General features: G+C 34.6%; 1 protein-coding gene across 3 annotated transcripts in view; it reads right to left on the bottom strand.

Moving 5' to 3' along the window:
* Window positions 1-2,276: 2,276 nt before the first annotated feature.
* PTPN3 (protein tyrosine phosphatase non-receptor type 3) overlaps window positions 2,277-26,530 on the bottom strand; it is a gene marked incomplete at both ends in the record, with an annotated part of 151,337 nt that continues 127,083 nt past the window's right edge. For all 3 annotated transcript variants that reach the window (XM_079533169.1, XM_079533170.1, XM_079533171.1), the window contains 9 exons: window positions 2,277-2,354; window positions 6,180-6,315; window positions 6,938-7,083; window positions 14,222-14,350; window positions 16,618-16,764; window positions 18,233-18,294; window positions 18,574-18,664; window positions 21,340-21,497; window positions 23,168-23,324. In XM_079533169.1, the coding sequence (XP_079389295.1) occupies window positions 2,277-2,354; window positions 6,180-6,315; window positions 6,938-7,083; window positions 14,222-14,350; window positions 16,618-16,764; window positions 18,233-18,294; window positions 18,574-18,664; window positions 21,340-21,497; window positions 23,168-23,324 (1,104 nt within the window). The remainder of the gene's footprint in view (window positions 2,355-6,179; window positions 6,316-6,937; window positions 7,084-14,221; window positions 14,351-16,617; window positions 16,765-18,232; window positions 18,295-18,573; window positions 18,665-21,339; window positions 21,498-23,167; window positions 23,325-26,530) is intronic.

Genomic DNA, 26,530 nt, shown 5'->3' with positions numbered 1-26,530 from the left:
ACACATAACAGCAAAAAAGAGCTTCTGTCAAATAGCAGGCAGACCCTTCAGTGACCACTACTCAAGTGGAGACATGTCACTAGGCATTCTCACTCAACATGCTACCAAACAGCAGCTGACAGCCTGTACAACACTTTTCCACATGTACTTTTTGAAAAAGCTTCCCAAGCAAAATGTGTGTCCAGAATTATTTTACATTTGAAGTCACAGATCAGACTGAGTGACCTGATGCAGTTTAGTAAGTAAAGAGTTGACCAGATTTACCATCTTTTGGTTTCCAATCTATGCCCAATCAAGCAAGAGGATAAAAACCCCATGTACTATAAAAACTTTTAAGCAATGATAAAATTAGGAATGCAATACGTAAGAATGAACACAAATCTATTCACCCTTCAAACTACAAAGCCATGAAGATTTTTGTGTTGCTGATAACCTTGTGTGTTCCAAACAAAAAATTCTGTTTTAATCAAATAGCTAGGAATCTTCTTTCCTCTACTTCTAACCAATAATGTAACCTGGAAGAAAGGAATAAGTCTAAAGGAGACAAGGATTAGCAATTAAGCATGTACTACATTCATTTTTCAGTCACCTCCTGGGGAAAAAAAAAAAACAAACACACAAAACAAACCAATCCAAGCTTCTGGTTACATGAGAGATGCATATTATATAGCTATGTCAGTTTCTATAATGAAACTTCAAAAATAAATGACAATATCCATAATACAAACCATAGTTCTAAAATATATCTGGATGTATATGTGTGTATTATATATATTCAAAAAGAAAATTATCTATTTTTTCTTTTTATATACATATAAACATTTGGTTAACATGTCTTAAATGTTTTTCCTTATTTAGGACTATTTTTTTTTTAACAACAGCTTCAAACAGTCCCTTAGAATAATTTTTTTTTCTTTTTTTTTTTTTTAGATAATATTCAAAAATGAAGAAATATCTCAGGGTAATCATAAAGCACACACAAAATAAATTAACACCATACAAATGTGGTTATATTGTTCAGAAAGTCCAATTCTCCCATTTGAAATGAAATGGAAACCAGTGTACCTTAAGGGTGAATCATGTAACAATGTACAAATTCATTCTCTCTTTCTACGTCAATCTTCACATGAATTTTGCTGCATTTCCATAAAGCAAGAAACACAATAAATCCACAGAACTCTTGCAACAGAGTTGTGTTTCACTGGATAAACACATTTGCTGAAGGGCAGCAAGTCAACATTTTATCACCATCTGAACACTACCAACACCTGTGTCCTTGTAAGCTTCACACCTTGAATTAGCAGCAACATATTTGATGGGTTCAGTAGTAATTTTTTCTTCCAGTATTGGATTAGACTACTTTGCATATACAGCAAGTCAAACATCTAGTACTTGTGTGCAATGTTAATCCACATTTACATCTGAGAACTCATAATAAACACGGAAACAAAGGTGAAAGAGAGCAAGACCTCATCTTAGAATGTTTTCAGTCCATGTACAGAAATAGCAGTGAAAAATAATCGTCTTGGAGGACAGTAGAAACAGAAGAAAAGAAATACAACAGCTAACACTAAGAAGTAGGTCACTGTTGAAAGGGCAAAATGGAAGTAAAACTGATCAACAGAAGATGTAGACTGTACCATCTGTTTAAATGTATAAATGAAGTATCGTTTTGCACATCACATACAGTGATACAGTATTATAACAGCTGGCATACTATTAGACTTATGGAAAGTGAATACTTAATTTCTCCTATTCTTAATGTACAGTAGTTATGCATTAGGCTTTGAAGCTCTTCATCAGCCATTGAGAAGTCAAGGTTACATTCCTACAAATATTTAATGTCCCAGTAAAAAAGTTACAAATATTCACTTTCCATGAACTTTCATACAAAGATATTAAATACCTTCTTAAACTGAGTCATTTCAGTCCTACTAATTTTCCTTTCGTATTTTCAAAAGAAACACAAAGATCTCTGTAATTCCAAAGTGAGGGATGTTTAAGGCAGTGAAAGATATGCATTGAGGTTTCCATGATTGCTTATGGTGCCTAAGTAAAGCATTTACACACAATTGCTCTCATTTATCTACATGATTTCTTTATACTGTACATGATTTAGCAATCTTCTTGAGAAATTTAAAGTGCCACAGTTCAAATGTGCTCATCTGTCTTCTCATGGGCTTCTAGTCCATTCTAGTTGCTTTGAGAAATAAGCCCCTGCTTTAGTTAAAAAAGCAGTCTTTTTAGGGGAAAAAAATGCATCCTTCACTGCTGTGCTAACTAGAATCCAGTGGTCGAATCAATCCTTCTTTGTAAACACGAAGAATAGCTTCACAAACAAATTTGTATTGACTCTGTATAAGAAAAAGAAACAAAAAACAAAAATTTTTGGTGGATTAGTCAAACTCCTGATTATACAGTAGTATTTAATAGTCTCACTGTTTCATTTTCTCCTGGACAATAACAGGAGAAAAAGTACAAAATTGAAAGAGAAAATCCAGCTCTTCTGGCTGTATTAATATGACATAAATAGAACATTTACTCTTCTCTGAACAAGAATCATTAAGAACCTTACAATAAGGAAAAAAAGTCTGCAAACTTGAAAGAACATATCCTCACACCCTAGGGAATATAATGTTTGCAAAAACTAAAAAATTTCATAAGTTTCTTCTGACTTTGATGAAACTAGTTCTTCATACCTTTTATACATCTCACTACAGGTTTTTTTTTTTTTGTACTCTTACCTGGTAATTACAAGTTTTCTCAATCTCACTGTTGCATTTTACCAGACACATTTAAGCTTTATGACCAAAAAGTTACCAGGTAGGATATATTCATGAAAGTGCATGCTGCCCTGCTAAAAAAACTTTTTTTTTTTTTTTCTTTAAACATTTGCTGCACTGTCGCAGAAGACAGAGTTGCTTTATTTCAAATAGGTAATCACATCACACATTATTTCCTTTCATAGAAGGATGTGATCAAAACTTTTGGAATGAATACTTTTGAAGAGTGGCAGCCATATTAATTCTTCTGTCCCCAACATTTTGAACTCATTTAGTTCTTATAAGGTCTTAAAAAATTAAATTAGTATTTATTTTCTGAATTACTCTATTACAAAGATGGTTCTTCTACAATGTTTCAAAGTTCTTACTTGTCAAAAGCAATTAGGCTGAGAATCTCTTTCTGAAAATTGATACAAGACAACATTAAAATGCACAATGAAAATTCCATATAGCCAGGAGAAATATTTACAATTGGCCTAATCTTGAGAACACAAAAAGAACTCATGAGGATCGAAGTATACATCTTCCAAAAGTACTTCGACTGCTCACTCAGTCAAACCTCCAAATGAACAGCTTTGCCTCAACATCACATTAGGAGAAGCACAGCTTCATGTTTTCTGAATCCCTTTTCATATCTTCGAAATATTCTCCCAGCTGCCATTTTATGTCAACTCTCATCAACACTCCAGGAGGATTTGGAAGCATTCCCCCAAAATCTCTCAAAGGACAGAAATAAAAGACAATGTATGGACTATGAAGAACATTATGTTGCATTTCAATACCAGTAGTTCAGACCTTTATTCTTATCCATACATGTTCAAAATATTTTTTCTTAAGTACAGAAAGAAAATAAAGGAAAAGTTCAGGATAGAAATTCATTTTCTCTATCTCAATTTCCTGCCTTTTCTTCCAAACCTTCAGTCAATTACTCCCACCTCTAGTATCACTCTGTTCTTTTGTCTTTATTTCTTAAATACCTTGACTTTTCTCTTGTTATTTTCATCTGCATATTTCTGCTGCCAGAACAACCCAAGTGCAATATTTAGCTCTCTGTTCACCACTTCTGTTAACTCCTTTGTGTGATGAAGTTATTGAGCAAGAACGAACACTTCAGCACTGCTTCCTCTGACTCACTTAGATTACTTGTTTTCTTTGCTGTTATCTATTTCCTGTATTCCTACTGTTCACTTTGCTCATAACTAGCTCTATTATATATGTCTTAAAGCATTTTTTAGTATCTCTAGTTAGTCTTTTAAAGGAATTTAGTACCTTTAAAAATAAATAAATAACAATAAGGCCATAGAGTTACACTAATTTTGTTGAAGCTATTATATTTTCTTGTTAGTTTTTGTTTTGCTGTTCCTGATGACCAGATTATAGATTTTCAAAAAAAAAAAAGCAAACCCAGAACTCTGACACAATAAATAGAAGACACTAAATTGACTTGTTAATAGCTCTGCTAAGTCCGTTTTTATCAGGCATCTGATCTTAAATTACAACACGCATCTGGCTACATATTCTATCTCCTCAAAGCTGAAGCTACAGAGCTGCTGAATATGCTTCAGGTCAGGCTGCTACAGCTGAACAACCCCTAACAGCTTCCCCTGGAAACGGTACAGTTGATATGAGCTGTGGAGCCAGTTGAAATGGATGCAGAGGAATGAAAGAGTATTCACAATAGGCAAATATAAGTTAACATGGAGCTCCTCTCTGGTCTTATGCTTTCTCATTGCTGAGTGCTCGCTCATGTGCCTCATTCATGCCAGCTCTGCTCATTGCCTTCTGCATACTTTAGAAATAACAAGTGAATTTAGCTTCGCTGTACTGCTGCTACATAATTCTCTCTTAATTGTGCTGATAGAGAACTGTGAAACACAGCATGCAAAGTAAGGAGCCTTGTTTTAGTACGTAGCTTTCACAATCAAGGTCTGATGGTCAATATATTTATCACTATACTCCACATTCTTTATTATGCCAAACAATTCCTGTTGATGACTGTTACAACAGGAGGTTCTCAGCACCCATTAAAATTTAGAGAACTTCAGGTTCTCACATCAGATTCTTAAAAATAAGACCATCTTCAGAAAGTTTAACTTTCAACTTCCTCAGTTCATCTTAATAACAGAGAGGCATAGGCAGCAAACTCAGTAAGTCAACATTCAGCTTCCTAAACATCTTGAGGCTAAGATGCCATGTGTCATTTCCATAAGGAACAGGCAGGGCACTATTCATACAACTTGCTCCTCAGTCATACAGTCAAATCTTGTTGCACGTCCAGGGAGTGCACTCATACAGCAATGAATGACAAGAGACTCAGCAACATACATGAGAAATCTCTATTCACAGAGCACTCTAGTATTACACTAGCAACCACAATTCCTGACACTTTCCAATGCTTTCATACCCTTAGATAACAAAAGACTTCCTCCCATCTGGTCAGTTATATTTGCAGCAGCTCATTTCCAACCTTAATCATGCTGTGATTCCTCTGCTCAAGGGGAAACCAAAGTGTTGTGTTTAACTTTTTGTTTTGTTTTGTTTTGCTTTTTAAGATAAAAGACAGAAATGCTAGGTCTAGCTGCTGACTACATGGGTCTAAACTCCTTTACTTTGATTTACCATAGGGCATTTAGCTCTTTTAGATAATGCACACAGTATTCTCTTATCTGACTTCTTCTGAAGGCAGTGGAGACTCCTATCCCTCATCTCTAACATCAGTTTGTTCATTTCCACATTTAACACAAAAAACACCCTCATGATCTCAAATGTTCAAACCACCTCCTTGTTAAAAAAATCAATTCTTATTTTCATATTTCAGTTATTAATATCCAGCTTATTCTCAATAATTTATTCCTACTCCTTGTTTTTCTAAACTGGAGTAGCAGCACAGTTTAAAAAACATATTATTCCTACCAAATTTCTACTCCTTTTCAAATGATGCTTCTTCCACAAACCATAGCACAAGCACTTCTATTTTACCTCCAGTTTGAGAACTACCTACGAGGCTCTGTAGAAAGAATGAAAAACAAAAAGTTGCTTTATCTTCCTGCACAGAATTGAGATGAAGGAATATAAACAGATAAGGAATATTCCTTAGCTGTTTATGACTTAATGTCTTTCTGCGTTCTAACCAAGTGCAAGGAATAGAAATCAATCACCTTCTAATGACAAGGTAAGAAATATTTACAGTTAAATGCACACCTCTTCTCTAAAGAAGCAAAAATACTATGTCTCACTGCGCTATGTCATGCTAAACATAGAAGCATGAAATATAAAGGCAACTGAAGACAGATACAACTAGATCATGTAATACTTTGCATCTGTTTTAAAAATGAACGTGAGCAAAACGTATAGAGAAAATGAGGTTTCCCGCTCTATTCCCGCTCTATCACTTACTGATGTTTGAACCATCATAGCTCTCTGGTCTCGCATTTTTCTTACAATATCCAGCGGATAAACAGGTTGGTTTCTTTCAATTAAGCACATGGCTGTTTCCATAGTGACCAGTACACCAGTGCGACCGATTCCAGCACTGTGAAGTGTAACAGAAAAACAGTCTATAAAATTAGGATTTTGCAATTCACCAGACTCTTATCATAATATTATGATGTTAACTAGCTTTGCAAATTGCAGGACGACCTTTATACAATTAGAATAGAGCACAAAGCTTATCTTTAAAGCAATTTCAATGATATTTCTTGACAATGACAACAACAATTTATTGTTGGACAAAAAGTCCCAAAATAAATGCTTTTTAATAGTTACAGCTACTTACAAATCTACATTTACAGCTACTTACAAATCTACATGTACTGATTTTATATTTTTGATTAGAAAGATAAGAGGCAACCGCCTGCTTTTTGACAGGGACTTTAACCACAGTAAAACTTTGAAGTACCATTCACAATGAATTCACAGAGGTAGTGGAAAATAAAAATGGAGACCAACTTACACTACAGATGATCAGCTTTGTGATAATTTTGTAACTAAGCAATTTCACCAAAAGGATGCAGGAGAAAGGAAAGAAACTGATATTTCTATCTTAGTATTCCCATTTAATTCAAGGAATCTGCTACCTTCCAGACAGTTCTCAAAGCAAATGTTCATAGTAAGGCTACAGCAAGGGTATGGGTAGAATTTTAAAACACAAGTACCTGCAGTGAACGAGAACTGGCTCATTCTCTATTCTCTTTGGCCTCATGCAGGTCACAAACTCCAAGAAATCCATGGAGTCATCAGGAACACCATGATCGGGCCAAGCAACATACTGAAGATGAGTGACAGTGTGTTGCTGTTCTGTCTAAAATACAGTAAGATTTGCAAAGAGTGTTCAGTGTTACAATTCCTGTGTTGATGTTTATTAGGTACAAGTCACAATTTTCACATAATCTGCAGATGCTGTAAGTTGTCTATGACATTGAAAACGTTTGTCATTTTATAATTCAGAATAATGTATAAACATGTAATTCTTAGCATGTAACAGACACTTCCAAATAAATGAGGTAACAAGTTTTACTTGTAATCTAAACAGATTTTAAAAACAAAAAACAACCAACGAAAACCCCTCAATTCTTGGAGATTTTCAATTTTTAAGTTTATTGACTCTTGACATCAATGATGCACCTGAGGTAAAATGCTACGCAACTTACACAACAGTTGAGGAGAGACTGCAAGAAATAGCTGGAAGCCAAAGAAGAAACATTCAGAATTACACCAAAATAATGAGCATCAGGGCTTCCCAATCGCAGCTCAAAAGCATTGTTTTGACATTTCATAAAAATGAGGCTAGCACATCTAATGCTACAGGAATGCTACACTGGCACCACTAGCTCAATGGTGAAAGGTGCGTTTCACTTGTTCATAACCTGCAGAACATTAAGCCCTGCCATAAAAAACAGATGAATGCCATTTTCTTCTCATTCTGCAAACCAATTCAATCTCCCAAAGTATGGCTGCATATCTTATCTAAATACACCTCTGTGTGTATTTACATACTGTTAAAATATGAAGTTGCCTCTAACATTTGCTTGTTGTAGTTTCTGTTGAAAAACTATATATGTTAATTGTAAACATATAAATGATTTCTGTACTGCCACAGGACATTTTTCTTTACGAACACAAGCTAATTACTCGAAAGATTCTGCTATATGAATAACTAGGGTTTTTTCCATTCAATCATACTTAAAAGCAATTTTATACAATGTCTTGCATTTTAGCTCTGTGCTAGCTTTGATTATGAAACCACTCAGGTTAGGCTCAAATGTTATGTTACAGGTGTTGCCAACGATTAGTCTGAAAAATAAAGCAAACAAGAAGCCAAAGACTCTGAGCATTGCTGTATTGTGCAATGAGGATATACCACTCTTCATGAACTAAGCCTTCATATCATTCCTTTATTTCTTCCACATTTAGCAGTAGATACACTGTTAGTTTCTGTTTGACTGATGTCCATAGCCAAAGATAACATTTGACACTTACTGAAATAAAACCATCCTTTATCACTGCACTAGACTATAAAAGCTGACGTCTCTCTAGTTGTCTGTGCAACAATTCTTTATTGATGCTAGAGATTTGGAGTTTTATTTATTTTCTTAAGTGTACAATTACTGGAATATATGACCTGTTTCAAATGCCTTCAACTTCGGCTTTTGTCTTCCATTAGAGCAAGTGGTTCCACTCCCAAGGAGCAAGCCAATAAAACAGAGAAGACAGAATGCCTGCTGCTCGTGTACTGAGTAGAAGTCTAGGGAGTGATTTAATTCCAGGCAATGTAATTACAAAAAATTATGTTTATATCCAGGAATATGAAGACACATGCATCTCATACTTTGCTTTTTGAAGGCAGAGTCTGAGCAATCAAAATTAAAATGTCTAGAGTAAAGTCTAAGTGGACAATATAAGCTGATATTAATGACCAAGCTCAATGTAAATCAAATTGTAAATATTTGAGATCTATTCATCCAGGTCATCAAAAGAACCCACAATGACAGGAATCTCTGAAAGAAGCAGCATGGCCTTTTAACTACTTAGTAATCCAGGCCTGAAAAACTTGAGTCTTTTTTTTTTTTTTTTTTTTTAAGTAGCTTATAATCATTGAGTACAACAAGAGTTGTACATGCTGTTAGTCCTCAGAACAGTTTCTTCTGGTGTGATCATAGTCCATTTTCTGCTACATGCCTTATTTTTTCCCAGAGACCAACATACTAATTTGTTACCTATTCCACATATTTCTCAAGTTTCAGAGCAGTTTGCTAGTCATTTGTGTTTTGCTGTAATCAGCTTGGTATTCTTATGGTTGTGCTGTTCTGAGATGATTCAAGCTATTAATAACTTGATCACTACTTGGCTTATCAAAATGCTCAAGTATATTTGTGTTAGAAATATAGTTTTTTAAAACTCTAAGAAATATCTCATTCAGAAAGCACAAAACTATTACTAGAGTTCATTATGTTCGAGTGATTGGTGTTTTCTTTTATCTGTTTTTACTTTTCAAGTCTTTATACTCATAGTGAATTGAATTGGTCAGCAGAATACCGAAAACACGTGGAAATAACATGCATTACCAGTTATGCATGTACGACAAAATCTACTACTCCTAGGTTAAATAGAGAAAAAAGTGCTAGAATTATATTTATTGGTCCCACAGTCAGCTCCACTATGCATGTCTGAATAACAGTACTTATTTTTAAACAATTTCTTCCAGACCCTGCTTCTCTGTCAAAAACTGGTAATGAAAAATGAAGAGGTAGATTCTCATTACACTTAAGCCACTTTGCAAACTATTATTGCCCGCAAGGCAACTTAAATCATAATTAGCGTTTCTTTTTTCACCCCACTAACATTTTAAGTGACAATCATTATTATTATTCGAATTACTGATAAATGTAGAACTTCTCTTTAGAAAATCAAGCTTTATGACTCCTGTTTTATAAGTCTAAACATATACATACACACTGAGACAGCAAGAGCTGCTCATTGCCCAGTTGCTACATTTGCCTAACTTGACATCATACACCCTGACGCTTCAATCATGTGGACAGATTTCAATTTATTTTTGTACTTGCTATCTCCAGAGATCAGTTTCCATACGGGTAGAACTACAAAAAGAACACCTTATTGTGAATGCAACTTCACTGTGGTTAGGCAAATATCCTGGATTTCTCTCAAAAACACCATGACCTTTTCTAGGGTTGGCAGAGGTAACATCAAATAAGTGCTGTAACACTTAAGAAACAGATCTCATCTGTGTAGATCATTAGCAACAAAAATATTCATCCTTCATCTTTCTGCAGATTGATATCTTGTTTCTCATAATTGCGCTGAAAGGCAGGCTTCCTCATTTCATTTTGCTAGATTGATTCTCACTGATCAATAAAAGTCAGGTGTTCTTCAAAAAAAAAAAACCGAAAAACAAGAGCATACACACAAGAATTATAATAAGTAATAGGAAGGAAATTTAGGTTCAAATAGTCAACTTTAATTTTTACTTTTCTTAAAACTTGAAAAATTCTGTTTGCATTCTACTTCTTCATTTTTGCTTTTTAGGTTTTATCTTCTAACAATGGTACGTCTACAGCATAGAACTACATTTACCTTGAAATGGGGCTATCTTCTTTGAAGGAAAATGGTACACTTCTAGCTACTGAGCTTTACAACTATTGAAAGCTGAAACTCTGTGATGAGGCTTAAGGCCTGGTTTGGTGAAGGGTAGAGTAGTAACTTCTTTGCACCACTACTCCAATCTCATTATGCTTTTGAAGACCTCTGCCATAAAACTTTTCATCTACTTTCTGTTCTTCAGCTCTTTATATTCAGAACCAACTCATTATTTTTTTTCCTACAGTGAGTATTTGACAGAATAGAATACATTCAGTCCAGATACTTCCCAGAGAAGTCTTTAAAGTACTTCTGCAGTGCAGTAAGTTCCAGACATTTATGAAATGGTCAAATTTATATAAATGTCATTGGAAAGAAAATAAAAGGTCTTATTTATAATGAGTGGAAACATAAGTTTCAGTGAAACAACTTAAGAGTATTTAATGTGACCAAGCTGAATATTTCCCTCAAACTGCTGTACATCATGCAACTTGCAAATAAGACAAATGGTGTGGAAATGTAAGCCTTAAGAATAGAGACCTGTAAAAAAAAATTAGAAAGACCATATTTTCAGTTGCTGATAGAAGAAGGTGCTGCTTATTTACTGCCTACATTAATCTCATATCAATTTAAACAGCATGACTAGAAGGCCTGCAAGCTGGTCATTCATAAATAGAAAGATGTGACATTATTTGTCTTGCAATTTTACCTACTTGCAGCAAACAGCAATATCCTCCTTAGCAAAACAAATTCATGCCTAGTTTTCAATTTCTTTGAATTGATACTCCAATCTATTTATTTTTCATCAAATCATCCTGTCCATCACTGTGATGTCAAAGGCAGGTGATAGCTTATAAATTAAAAATAAGCTGTCCTCTCAAAATCTTATTTACATTGTCAGCATTCGTGCAAGCACTCCATATTCTCTGCAAGGAATTGTCTTAATCACATGGACTTACGTTGTTCATAAGGTGTCAGTACTCTCTCTTGTGGTGCACAATTATTATTATGGCAATGGTTTAACTGGGCTTTAAAGGATGAAATTAAATCAATATTTTAGTATAGTATCTTTACTTTTTTTTTTTTTTTTTTTTTTGGTTGAATGATTTATTTTAGTTAATAATCAAATCAGGAGGGAGAATGATAATGCACTTTGGAAACGAGTACAAGTAACATAAAATGTGACAGAATGAAAAAAACCTAACTTGCAACATTTCTTATTTCAAGCTTTTTGAATACTATGCTCCAGGAAACATTATCTCTGTAGCCTTCCTAAGTACCACGGCAGGATTCTAGTTAAATTTAACTGAAGTTGCTTAAAGACAGAGGAAACTAGAAAAATATATGTTCAGAATATAACTGGCTGAAATTGGAGAGGTCAGCATGTTCCAAGGCAATTATTCCCAAAGGTAACTGAATGAAAGGTTTTCTTCAAGCTTTTCATCCTATTTTTTCAACGATTAAAGCAAACGCTTATCTTGTTTTATGAAATAGCGCAGTGTGATGAATGTATCTGTTGGCTATGTTTGTTTTGGTTCCCCAAAGCCTTTCCCCCAAAAAAACAAACTTACTGTTTTCTGTGCTTTTCTTGCACAGGATACATACAGATGATGGAAAATTAAACCCTATTTCTTTTCACGAGGCTTAGAAAGGTTACATATGTTACATTTGCTGTCACTAGCTTCAATTTCAGGTAAAGAAGCACCAAGATAAACTGGGTCAGAAGAATTCTAAAATTGTTTTAATTCAAGTCTTCTGAATATATGTGAACAAAAGGCCAGGAGCATCATTTCGTAAAATTCACTTTTTAGCAGTTTTCCTCTAAAGGCAGATTTGAAATCTATGCAATTTAATACACACAAAGATTTTTCACAAACACGCGTTTCCAATCGAAATCAAATCTCTTGAGAGTTTTGAAGCTTTATCCATCTTATTATGAAAAGCTACTTGTCTTCATAAAGACCAATCCAATGATGATCGCTATAGATCAGGGAATGATAAAAACCTGATTTGAATTTATACGACTTTTGATGTATTCTTTACAGAATTCAACAATATTTGTGAGTGAGAGCACATATAAGGCTCTGCAAAGTATACTCTTAAGCAGAAGATGCCCCCAGAAGAATAAATTTACTCAGCTCCAGAAAAGCAGCTGAAATGATGTGAAAAACTAGGAGATAATTCATTGTTTTTTCCCCACTACATTTTGAAATAAAAGCCTTTGTACCTTGTTATTTTGAAACACAAAACTCACACAGGGCTTTCAGTTATTAGGATCATATTTTTAACCGCATGGGACAGCTGAATAGTGAGTGTTTCTTTGAGTGTGACCATGTGACCACTCCATTTAAATGCATATGAAAACTTGTCCTTAGTGAAACAGATTTAAAAAAAAAAAACAGAAAAAAAACCCAACAAAACAGCACACAATCAAAACCACCTCTTCCCACAGTAACACTTCCACTGGGGTCTAGCTTTAAGGTGATTTTAAAAATTACACCATTTTGTCTCATGGCAGTGAGCTCTCCACAAGTATAAGCCTTTGCAGTAGTAATGATGTTCTCAGCTGATAGCTACATGAGACAACTTTTTGTACAAGATTCTTGAACTTTCACATTTATTAGCATGACTACAGAAGAAGAACAATCTATCTCAAAATAGATTGCATGAAATAAATTGCATGAAAAAAATCACCTGCCCCATTCTCACTAACATTTTTACCTACCACACAATAGCAACTAGAAGCTACAAGTGATGCATACTGAACACAATCACTGTTGAATTTACTCAGAATTATGAAACAGTGATAACTACTAACTGGGAAAAAGAATTTGAGGGGGCTTAAGCTAAAATTTACAAAAAGGGTTAGATAACCAAGTTTAATTGGCAATCAACTAGTTTGAATGATGCCAAACAGAAATTTGCCTATATATTTTCTGCTTTAGTGAGGTTAGTTTCTTCTGCACTGACATTCAAGTTTATCACTTACAGAGCAGTTGGCTGAAAAACAGAACGAAAAGTCATAGTGCTCCCTGAACAGATGGTTTCTCATAACTAGCATAAACCATTCTTCTTTTTAGAAAATATTTGATCAATATTCACAGAATATTGAAAAAGAGGTAAAGAAGGAAATGTATAAGAAATGTTAGACAACCTATTATCAAAAGCCAAATTTTATTCCCTATAATCATGCTGTGGGAGACAGAAATGGGACCTGAACATTAATTTCACAACACAAGCTCATGTGTAACAAGTATTCCATGTATTTCACTTCCCTTTTGGTTTGTAAGCCTCCTATATGCACAGAATATTAACAGCTAAAGTAACTAAGTGCCATGCATAAATTGAGTATGTTGGGTTTGATATTCAGAGCGACTTTTTATTTTTTAAACTCTAAGTAAAGATGATAAAAGAAGAGCTGGTAAGATTCTGTGTATTCTCTGAAATGAATATTGTTGCAAATAGCTCCTCTTCTAGCTATTCTAGGCACATGTACCATTAACCAAGTCACCCATACTTCATCCTTGAAAGGACACTGAAAAAATCTTACTGAAAATCTATTTACGAAAAGTCAGTGATTGCAACACTATTTACAGTAAAGCATCAAACTTCTTCATGAAGCTCATTACAGTATCTGTACAGTACAATGGATTAATATATTACAAGACAATGCAACCCTTCAAAATGTATGCTTTTGAGAAATTATGATTATAGTGCACTGATCCGTATTCTATACACTCATCTTTTATAAAAATGTGTATATTCACACAGTATACAACCACCTATATGCATATATTTTCATTCAGCTTGCTTAGACATAATTTAAGACAGGAAGTATTTACCTCAACGTTTGTAATCACCATTTCTCTAACAACATATGCAATTGTACAATCTTCCGAGTGGCATCTGACACGAAAGCCGCCATACTCCATTACGTCTGGTGGATCAGGCCAATACTGATGACATTTTGTCTGTAGAGATGAAGGAAAATTAAGTGCACATCAAGACCTCAAACAGGTTTCCAGAGTGTTCTCCCATGGTTCAGAAATTCAGGGAACAACTGTAATCCTTTGCTGGTGATAATGTTCAAAACTCAAACGTAGCATGACAGAACGAGATAAATTCTCTGTAAACTTGTGTTATAGACATTTACAATAAAAAAATTCAAATAAATTGGATGCAAGCTAAAAGCTTTCTGCCCGAGACTTCAATTTCGGAAAACTATTTTTCAAAGCATGAGGTTCTATCAAAGTTTGATGAGTACACTTCTAATTCAATCACAAATACTGAATATAGTATCAAAGCAACATATCAAAAAACAACCTATTAGGATAGTCCTGAAAGAAGTAAACTGCTTACAGTATTGTGTAAAGAGCTTGACAAGAGATATCACCAGTGCCCTGCTTACTAACGAATATTTTCCTAAGCAGCTGTATAGAACTCCACTGAGCATCAGGATACAGATTAAGTACAAGCAGGTGGGCATGCTGTGAATCTAGTTTCCAGTTAAAACTGCTGCTTATTTATTTTATTTTTCCTTTCTCCAGTCAGCTCTTAGTAACAATACAGCTTACAGTGAATATATTGCTTTTCAATTCCATAACGTAACTGGATTAAAATTCCCTGGAAGATACTATACAGCTTTAAAATCCTATTGTATGTCATCACAACTGTTCACAACTTATAAAAGCGTGTCTCAAATACATTAGAAGCTAGGCACTACATAGGGCAAACGCATCTATCTATAGCAAGTCAGCCACTACCAAACAACCTTGTTAATTCAATTTTACCAGTGGAAATGTCTTGGACTCTGCACTAAAGCCAATAATCTTTACTTGTTTTTATCAAAGATGACTGAGAGCGAGAGTGAGAGGTAGGCAGTCTGGGTCACACAGGTAGAAAAAAAAGGTGTGCTGAACTCAATGAAATGGAACACTATCAATTTTCCTGGCTGCACAAAAGGTCATGAACTGTAAAGTCCAGTGAAAAGGTGTATGACAAGTTTATTAAAAAAAGCACACATCTTCAAGAAGCATTTCCTTATAAAAGCAAAACTATCACTGATAATTTTTATGAGGTTCCAGTTTATGATGGCTCAAAGAAAAAGTATTTACTTTTCCAAAAGAGCATCTAAAACTAAGTACTTATTTCCAAAGTTTAAAAATCTAAATGCAAAAACGTGTTGAAACTTTAAAAGCTCCTTTAAAAAAAATGAAGTAGTAGACGAAGTTGTGAATCACTCAGGGACAAAAGCTTTAACAGACCTTGTTTTTCCACAAGCAAGTCAGTCAAGTTTTAGAAAGGATGCATAATTAACACAGTATGTAAATCAATATAGTATGTATTTCATTGCACAAAAAAAAAATGGAGGTGATTCAGCTGAAGGTCTCCTACATCATGGTTGAAGAAACTGGATTTGTTCACTCTAGCGATCAAAGATACAATGGGATTTAAAGCAGGCATTCTGTATCTAAATGGTGATTTTAAGAAGTGCATGTTTTCACAAGGATGTGTAGTGGCAAAGCAATACGCAATGGGCGGAGGTTGCTTCAGAAGAAATTACTGCAGGATAAAAGAATAAAATTCTTCACTGTTAAGAACAATTAACCTTTGGAATACAGGTGAGAACAATTCAATGTTGGCACTTCTTAGGTCCAAAGAAGTGATGGAATATCTTCTGCTGGAATTACAAAAGACTTGCCCCAACAGAGACCTAAATAACTGTATCTAATGCCTTCCTTTCAACAAAAGGACATGACAGACCTATTCATTATTAATCTCACTTACGCAAACCGACATAAAAGCCAGCAGGTTAAATTCTGACAGCTAGCATTACTAGCTAGTTTTAGCTAATAAGTACTGAAATGATAGATTCCATTTTCAAGCCGGACCACAAGTTTTGCTCAGACTTTCCAGACATTTTCTGAGTCCCTGGGAAAGCAACTGCGACACAGAATCCAATTCTCATGGGAAAGGACAGTAAGCAGTACGTACGTGGCTGATCAGTAAAATTCAAGTCAATTCTGATGATCAGACAGCTGGTTTGCTTTCAAAGAAACAGAATATAACAAAGTCACGCAGTTTGTCTTCCCCCAATTAATTCAAAAAGCCTGGCCTTCAGAGAAATTGTTCAACAGAATAAGATGGCCTATATTAGGGTTCTTTAATCACAACAATGGGAAAAACAGTTTCAAGGTGTAGTATTTCTTCAGAATACAAAGAACCTGAACACACTTACCCGCCCACGTTCAGTGAGTGTTGTTAACATAATGATCAGTGACAACTTGTGATCCCAGACAACTTGCCAGAAGTGTGCACACGTGTGAGGAAGAGGCCCTTGAGTAGCAATGTACCTATTCACAATGCCCACAGAAGGAATTTCCATCTATAAATAAAAAGGAGTTAAAGTACAATTTTCTCACTATGCAATACTATTTATTTTTAATATTCAGCATTTCATTCAAACAAAGAACATTTTGAAGGATGATTAAAAATTAAAGTTGAGCAATAAGACAATTAAAGTCACAATTTGTTATGTGATAACCTTTAACATTCATTTAAACCAGAACTATAGATACTAAATCCCTTCATCTGAACTAGGAAGAGCCAAATAAAAGGTATCTCTGTTTTCAAATGTATTTAAAAATGTAAAGCTGTAAACCTTTCCAAACCTTTCTTTAATATTTAGTAAGGAATAATGACAAATTTATCAAAGTTGCACTAGTAAAAGCTGTGTAATGGCTGATACAGGACACAATAAGAACAGCTCAAATGCTTTCTAAGCTACTGAGGTATTTATTAAGAAATCAAACTTGACAAAATACGCAACATAAGTTGTTCTAAAATACTTTTAATCTCCATGACTGCGCTCAGACTGCAGAACACTTTCAGCAACTAGCAAAAATCTCCAAGAGACTTAACTGTTCCGCTTCATTAGTTTAATGCCTAATTATTCACAGTCAGAGAATCACAGAATGGCTCAGGTTGGAAGGAACCTTAAAGACCATCTACTTCCAAATCCCTGGTATGTGCAGGGCTGCCACCCTCCAGATTAGGCTCAGAATTCCATCCAACCTGGCCTTAAATGCCTCCAGAGATGGGGCAGCCAGAGCTTATCTGGGCAGCTGTGTCAGGGCCTTCCCATCCTCTGAATGAAGAATTTCTAACATCTAACATAAATTTCCCCCTTTAATTTAAAGCCATTCCCCCTTGTCCTGTCATGATCAGACAACATAAAAAGTCAGTCTCTCTCCTCTTTATAAGCTCCATTCAAAAACCAGGAGGTTGCAATGAGGTCTCCCTTCTATGAAGAAAGGCTTGTCAGCCTGGAGAAGAGAAGAGGTTCTCCAGCTTTCTGATCATCTTTGTGGCCTCCTCTGGACCTGCTCCAACAGCTCTGCACTTTCCTTGTGCTGGTGGCCCCAGGCCTGGAGATGCAATACTCCAGATGAGGCTGAGTGTAGGGGAAGAACCTCCCATGCCCTGCTGCCTCCTCTCTTTTCATGTAGCCCAGAAAAGTCACAAGATAAATATTGGAAAACAATTTTCATTAAAATCATGAAAAAAATAGTCACGAATGTTACTTGTATTGAGAGGTGCAATACAGAAATAAATATTAAATCTCACAAATCTATGTTATGCAGTATATGAAAATAATGGTGTTTCTATTTTCTGTGTATTATCTGGTTGTTTCACAAGCGACACTTGATGTTTTATGGTGTGAATCTACATAACTCTTATATTCAGAAATCCCCGAAAATTAAAACAAATATAGCTTATTCCTTAAAATGACTAAATTTAGTCTGCTATTACAATACAAAAAGCAAGCAAGTGCAGCTCATCGTATGACTTACGTTCACATAATTTGCATTAATGTAATCTTCATCCCCCTGCAATATTATCCTTGTGGCATCATCTGCACACACACAAAAAAAAAAAAATAAAGAGGGAATCAAATTAGAAAATAAGACAAATGTTTCCCTTTTAATGAAAAAAAAAAGAGGAACTGCAGACAGACAAATAGCAGGGTACAAAGCAAAATAGATAACCCTTTAGAAAATAAAGTGAATGATTATGTAATTTTTTGAACGAAAATTAAGCTTTACCAAGAAGTTAAATAAACCAGTTTTAAGCATATATACTATCATTGAGAAAATAAAACAACAGATGGAGAAAATATGTACTTAATACTCACAAGGCAGAACATCTTTGTATCGATTCTTGTCCATATTCTGAGGCACTTTTGCACATGTAACAGCCAATCCCGGTTTCTTTCTATAAAGTTGCTGGAAAACAGAATTTTACAAAAAGGTAAGATATGATTATGCTAAACAGATCCACATGAAGACAACAACAACAACAAAAAAATAAGAAGCTACTTCAACTTTTCCTAGCCAACTGCAAAATTCCCCTGAATTACTTATTACTTATATTTTTATGCAAAAACAACTTCTATTATTGCTAATTCATCATCATCTCTAGAAGAATTTCTAGAAGGAAATAGAAAATGTGGGAGTTACTGATCTAAACTGGCTTTTTCCTTGTAAAGTCATCTTTTCTTATAACACATACCACACCATTGTGAAAGGGCTAAAAGGAAAAAAGAAAGTAGAAGAACTGAGCAATAAAAGATAACAGAAAAGGTTACAGACTGATATCGATTATTACTTGGAATCAACCGTAATACAAAAAAATAAAATATTCTCTGGACTAAAACTACCACATTCAACTCTTAACACCTGAAAAGGCAAATCTTCAGCACACCACAGTCTTTTAATATGTAATTCCATCCTATCTTGCCAAGACCTACACCTCGCAAACTTCATCTTAAGCAAATGTGGGCAAATGTGCATATAACCAAAAACTAATTCTGAGGTCAAATGCACTGAATACATGGTATGAGGCAATAAAAGGTACTGGGGGGAAACACCACAAAAAAAAAAATATTGAAGAAATGCAACCACACAATTATAGTTTCCCTGTATTAAATATACATGAAAGCAATTTACAACTGAGTTATTAACCTGGCTGTGCCAGAGTTTTATGCGCTTCACTGAACACTTGTCAAAGAGGTAATCACAGCTTTCATGTTTAAGTAAGATTTAGAATGTGGTTATGTACATAAAATTAAGTGAAACCAATAGGATGCTAAAATCTCCTACTTCATTTAAGGGAAAGGGATGAGCACACAAAACTTATTCTATTAAAAGACTTACTGAATCACAGGACTCAGTGTGTACCATAGCTCACTACATTTTTCATTCTCCACAGCACAAACAAGGAAAGAGGCTGTATGGGAAGAGAGCTTGATAATCTACGTAGCAACCAAACAGCTTTCTTCAGCTCCATTTTAACAGAGACAAGTTAAAATTTCTACTTTTTTTGTGGGAGACAAGGAAGAGCAATTTCACGTAAAGCAACAATCCTGGAGCTCTCTTGTTGCTGCCTGTCTAAAAAGCTACTTAATAGAGAGAATTCCTGAATAATGTTTAAGGAAAAGATATTCAGGAAAAAAAATTGGCTACGTGATAGTGTATTAATTATTATCTATTTTACTAACGTGAATGGAGAACATGATAGTTACCAAAGGTGACAAGGAGACACTGAATTTGAAGACGACCACTAAGCTCACTACATTTATTAGATTTCAAAAGGGTTCTGCACTTCTTTGTAACATCAATAACATCCTGCTAAAACTGCTGTCTGGAAATTAAAATGTCAAAGAATCAAATATTCAATGAAAATTATTGAGGAAACATTGTCAGAGTTGTTGGCTAAATTCATGTACAATTAACATACTAAAACACTAGTTCGTATCTTTTGAGTTACTGTTTCGGTAGCTAATAGACTTGCTATTACAACATTCCAACACTGCTGTGGATTTTGGAAAGCTGATATACACCACAGAGTCAAGAATTTCTAAAAGTCAGGGAAGACTTAACTCTTTAGAAATTTTGGAAACAAAGGAGAACTCATAAAAGGAATGTTTTGTAATAAATAACATCAAAATTCTTCAGCCACCAGCATAACATTTTACAGAATTTATAAAAAAAAAAGTAACAAAACGGGAAAATTGCCACTGCTGTTCAATATGTTTACAGAGTCTGAAAGAACAATGCCAAACTTTAACAATGTGAAATTATTAAGTCATAATAACCAGAATTTCTCCAAAGTTACAAAGCCTACAAAATAAATGCTTATATCTCCAACAGTAAAAATGAACACAAACATACTACAGGATATAGTTCCATTAGAAAAGTAACAGAATTGCCTTTTCAAATTTCTTGCTTCTAATTTCTATGCTAACACTGAAGAACTGTTTTAATAAACTGCAAATGTTTTAATGATCAGCTTTCTAGACTATGCCTTGCCAACATTTTGAAGAACAAACATTGATGAATTATTCTATACAGCAGTTTGTCAAGTCTCATCTTGCATACAGGGGAATCTCACCTACAGATAATCTGCCCAAGAAGTAACCATCCTTGCTTTAGATTGCAGGAAAAAACATCAGACTGGACACTACAGACCACATACGGAAATTAACATTGCAACACTTCCACATTAACCTCTCAGAGAAGAAGAGCATGAACAGTCAAGCTGCTGATGCTATATTCCGTGAAAGGCAGCAAAACATGAGAATGAGAAAAATCTAAGGATAAAAAAGATGTTTCAGAAACTTCACCTATTAGCATAGAAGAAAAAAAACTACAAAACTATCTTCTGTCAATCTCCTACTATTTTACTCAATAAAACAATTTTTAAAAAATTTAGTGAGCTTTGGGTACTTGAGCTGGAAAAATGTTAATCAAATCTGAGGGGCAACTCATATTCCTGCTCTCTTAAGATGAGACTGAAAGGGAGAGATAAGTTTTCTAATCAATTAAGCCCTGATGTTACAGTTACAGCCCTGGTCACAGCTATTAGTACTAACAGTATTTGAGAGCTGAGTATTACCCACCTCAAACTGATGAATTACTGTCCCACTTTCCAGCCCTTTCCTTAGCTGTTCCATAGACTCATCCAGAGTTTCAGCATATTCAGAACAAAGAAGAGCTTCTGGGAGATTCTGGGAATCAACTTCATCTTCCAATCTAGGCTCCACAAACTGTTTAATAACTGAAAGATGTATTGAAAATATACAAAATAATAATTATAGGTTTATGTTGAGCATTCATGTGTTTGCAATGCATGACAAAATTTACCAGCTTGTGAGAACAATAAAGTTTGCAAAGAAAATTTCAAGGAAGTGCATAATAGCAACATATTTTCTTCATTTAGTTATATATTATATTTCTGCACAAAGGACAAGAGTAAATGCCTCGTAGACAATTTCCCTTAGGAAAAAAGAAATTCCTTAAGGAGCTAACTAAAAATGACTGTTTCCAAGCACAAAAGGTTTTTTGCTGCTATTATCTGCTGGTGGGGTAATGACTCACAACATTACCATGGTAGACATCAAGTAAATTTTACATTAAAAAAAATTAGAAGATAATTAATGGAATATCTTTCAAAGTTTGGATCCCCTCACAGCAAAGCAAACATAAATACATTTATATATTCCTTTTCCACTAGAGGAGCAACTAAATTCTATATTCTAATTTCTTATTCAGTCACATCCCTCATTTTAACATAAATCACAAAATATTTTGGACAGCTTTCTATGGCATTTCTTGCTAAGATGTTGAAGAACATGAAAAATGTTATTGAAAAATTTCACCACAGTTTCGTCCATGAAAGCTGTTGCATTGTGGAAGGTGCCCACTTGTGATTATTCACTGCAGTGATCGGTATGGCCCATTCCCACCGAACTATAAAAAGATGTTCTTACTCGCGCCTATACAAATGACTGGCATGGGGCCACAGGATAAGTCTTTAGCTCAAAGCAAAGACTTATCTGCAAGTAGGAAGAGGAATAATAAAAAAAAAGTTAAGGAAAGACTAAATACTGCTTGGGGCCAGTGGAGAGACCTGCAATAACTGGAAGCAGGACTGTGTTCAGGGAGAATGACAAGAGCAGCTCATCTACCTTCCTACAAACATAAGAAATTTAAAATAAATAAATGCTACAGAGGCACATAACATCTATGCAGTTTTCTTGCCTCCTGTTTCCTAGCAGTGCATAACCTCTCCAGATTTTTAAGTCATAATGCAGTCAGAAACTCCTTGCCAAGCCTTTGTTCATCATTTGTGTTAAGGACTTACCATTGCTCCTAGAGAACGTAAATAATAAAGTAAATCATCATTTCATTTCCCCTGAAAGTTCCTGCAATCTACATGTGTTTAAAAATGGAGCAGGACTGATTCCTTGTATTTAAGAAATAAATACCTGTTACCCTACATATTTCCGAAACTGTCTTGTTGCCAACAGGAAATTAGTGAGTAGTCCACACGGGTCAAGCTTCTCATCATTATAAAAATATCTGTTGTAGGTTGTTTGTTTTGTAGAATCATTGTGCTGGGGAACAGCAGCTCATAGGTATTTGCGAACTCACAACTGAAGATTTGTGAAATTATGCTCTATTTTCAAAAAGAAGTTTTGAAAATTCGTTGTTTGAGTTTAGAGCTAAAAACATAAGAAGAAATTCTAACTTGATAGACTCATTTGTATCCGAAAGAGCCCACAGTTAAAAATATTTATGCTACTAATTTCAATGCAAGAGGAACTACTTTTTATCACAGACTTATTTCAAGTGAAACAAAACCACATTTACTCGAATAGGCGTACCTATTCAGGCAGAAGAGCAAGTCTCCAAAACATTAGAAGTGAATAAAATAAGCCCAGTTACCTTTCCTCCTGACCAAAAGTGCAAGCTCTCTTGTGTGAGATTCTCTGCTGGCTTTTATAAACATGACCACCTGGTCATGTGTGTGTTCTGAGATATCTCTGCCATTAATTAATACTATCTGATCACCTTCGTTCAGTTTTGGAATGCATTTATCAGCCTGTTTCAAGACAAAAAAAAAAAACCCAAACATATTAATGTCATTGCATCCAGCCACATAAGCAGGAACAAATCAGAATATTAAATTCATCATGTAAGCAGATTCTTCAGAGTTCTCTTGAAAAAGTTTCATCTTCTGTATCAGAACATCAATCAAAGGATTCAGATCTAAAGCTGTTTTTGTTGCTCCAAAGCTTCTTAATGAAGATGAGGAACAGTTCAAACAGTATATTGATAGCTAAAAGAAGAATTCATATTTATCAGATAGCCATTACCAAATTGCTCATAATGATCCAAATTTCAGACTGAAAACCTTAACAAATGATACTTTCTCTCATAAAAAAGGTCTTCTAGGTGTACAAGATGACATTTGCAACCTTCTGTTTTTATGCAGTGATACTGGAAAGTCCAAATATGACTTTGAGGTTATTAAACTGAACATATCTTAAGTAATATTAAGGACATTCCCCAGACACGGGCTCCTTTCTACAACTTCAACTTATTCATGTTTTGCATAGAAGACTACTTCTTCCCAATTTGCATCACTAAGAGCTTCACTAAGCTTACATCTTGCAACTTAGAGCAATTTAGACCCTCTGCTGAACTTTAGGACTTGCTTGGCTTTTTTTTTCTGCTACATTTAGTATACTTAGCATTGTGATGAGCACAAAGGGATTAAAGCCACGGATAGGATATGATGATGATCCTGGTCAGCATCCTGGCTCATGGTGTCCATGTTTGAGCTGGCAGGTTGGACTTCCAGAGTTCATGCCAACCTCAGCCAGTCTACGATTCTGGTAACATGAATATGAAGGATTCTATAACCTTTGAGAAGAGTGCCAACTTGTGTAACCATTTTATTATCACTGCTATTCTGATTTTTGTTCTATTTAGGAAGTACTCAGCTGTACAGAAGTGATTTAGTTAAATACACACTGCATTTTAAATCTTTTATAAATCAGATCTAGTCCAATACAGTCTGCTATTCTCCATTTATAATTGTTCCCAATGTTAACATGGGTTCCCCAGCCTTTATTCATGTAATGTTTTTAGCTCTATCAAAAAGCAAACCTGAAAATGATGTCCTAATTACCCTCTCCTTCTTATCCTGATTATGCCTTGCAGGAAGCATGGATAACTTGCCTGAACTAAGTGTATCATTACCAATTTAAAAACAAAATGACAGAAAAGAGAGGTGATAATGACAGAATCAATATGAAAAAAAGAACCCACACAAAATAAATACTTCCTACTACAAAAACAAAAAGTAACACCAAACATTTTCTATAGAAAGAAATAAAGATACGAATGAAGGATAAGGAAAATTGACAATGCTGCATGAAAAAGATATGCAAATAGAAGCAGAATGGGAATAAGAAACAGCCATGGTGTTCTTCAAGTATTCACAGTTTCTCAAAAGAGACGCAAGTCATTTTTTGTATGATTTATGGAGGCAAGATTGAAGAATGCAACTACGAACAATGGTTTAATCACTGTAAAATATAATGGTTAGCAATAATTGAAAGGATAAATGATATAAAGTTCTTATCAGTCATACTAGTCACATTAGGTCAGTCCAGCAGCGGCAAGTAGTCAACAAGAACACAGAGGGAATGGTGTCTGATCTCCTACATTTATCTATAATTTATATTTCTTGGCTGGTCGCTAGCTATTATTCTTTATTACAGGAGAAGATGAATATCGATGTTCGAAGAAGTTATGTTAATCAAGTGACATGTTAATGTCTCAACTCTCTTGCTTGATACATTTTATACAGTCAGATTGATCTCAAATGGAAATTAATTCTTTCTGCGTAAGCATAATTTGTAGATTTTTCAGATACTGAGCGTTTTCAGACAATTAATTATGTCAGAGGATTCCTCTCCTACTGATTTGCCCAATGTTCCATTTTATGCTAATCTCTTTGTTATTGTTCCAGGAAGCATACATATTATTTTTCAATCAAAAGTTCTACTAAATACAACTATAACAACTTCTGTATCACCTTAAGGCATTAATACTGTTTCTGGGAAAAAAAATAAAATAAAATCAACAGTATAGGAATCTTAGTAAAAAAAAATACCAAAATAATAAATGGTTGTTTTTTTGCTTCTCTGTCTTCAAATCTCCTCAGAACTCTAGATTTCTGCTATAGTAGAATGGAATTAAAAAAAAAAAAAAAATTAGTATGCCACAAATGATATACCGCCTTGCGTGTACATTTATTTCCCTTTCTCCACAAAAGATGGATCTTTTAGGCATCACTGAAGTTCCATGAAGCTACAATGAACAAAAACACACTCCATACAAATACTTCCACTTACAAATATCAGTTGTATGTCATTAAATAGTCAAGAGCAGGTGAAAATGAATTTACAGAAAACAACATAATGTTAATATTGTTATGTGCTGAAAGTACTTACATATTTTCCTCTTGCTGTAACATGATGTGATTTCTCTTGCACTGCTCTTTATTATGCTGCATTGCATAATGGTTTTCAATATATACCCTCCTGACTCTTGATAACTTGCTCACTTAGCATGCTTTTTCATCTAGGGAGCTAAGAAGTCACTCATATCTATGCCAATACTTGCTAACTGGGGACACTTAAATGAAGCAAGTTGGATGTCCAGCCCTTTCCCAGTCCGAAAAGATAAAAACAGATCAGAACTTCTGTACCTCCCAGAAGATAATCTGAATCTGCCACAGGAAATCACTGCCTCTGGAAAAGCATCTTCTGTTTCTCAACAGAATAAGTCTGCTTCTAGCATCACTTCAGCATCTCAAATCATTTTTATTTTTTGTTAGATTTGCAAATCTGGTCTGTTTCATTTTTACTTTGTGGCTTTAAGTAATGACTATTTTCTATTACTGTTCTATTCGCATAATTATTGTAGAGTTCATGACTGAGTTCAGTGCACTGCATAAATCAAGCCATAAATTTCAAACAGGACAAAATGCAAGTTCTCAAACAATCTGTTTTAGCTCAACTTACATTATGACATTCAGATACCAGCTCTGCGAGTGCTTATTAAATTTCTAGAGTCTATAATATTCAGTGTCTCCAGACTTTTGACGCATGACTATCTCCTAGCAAGTTAGCACTGATATTATCTTATGAAAGTTGGTAAATAAAAAGAAAGAGAGGGGGGAAAAAAGAATAAAAAACTTGAAATGAGATAGGGCGTCCTCACAATTTTTTGTAG

This window comes from Tetrao urogallus, assembly GCF_951394365.1.
Source record: "Tetrao urogallus genome assembly, chromosome: 3".
NCBI classification, from domain to species: Eukaryota; Metazoa; Chordata; class Aves; order Galliformes; family Phasianidae; genus Tetrao; species Tetrao urogallus.
Note: the sequence above shows the minus strand (reverse complement) of the source record. Positions and strands in the feature narration are given on the sequence as shown.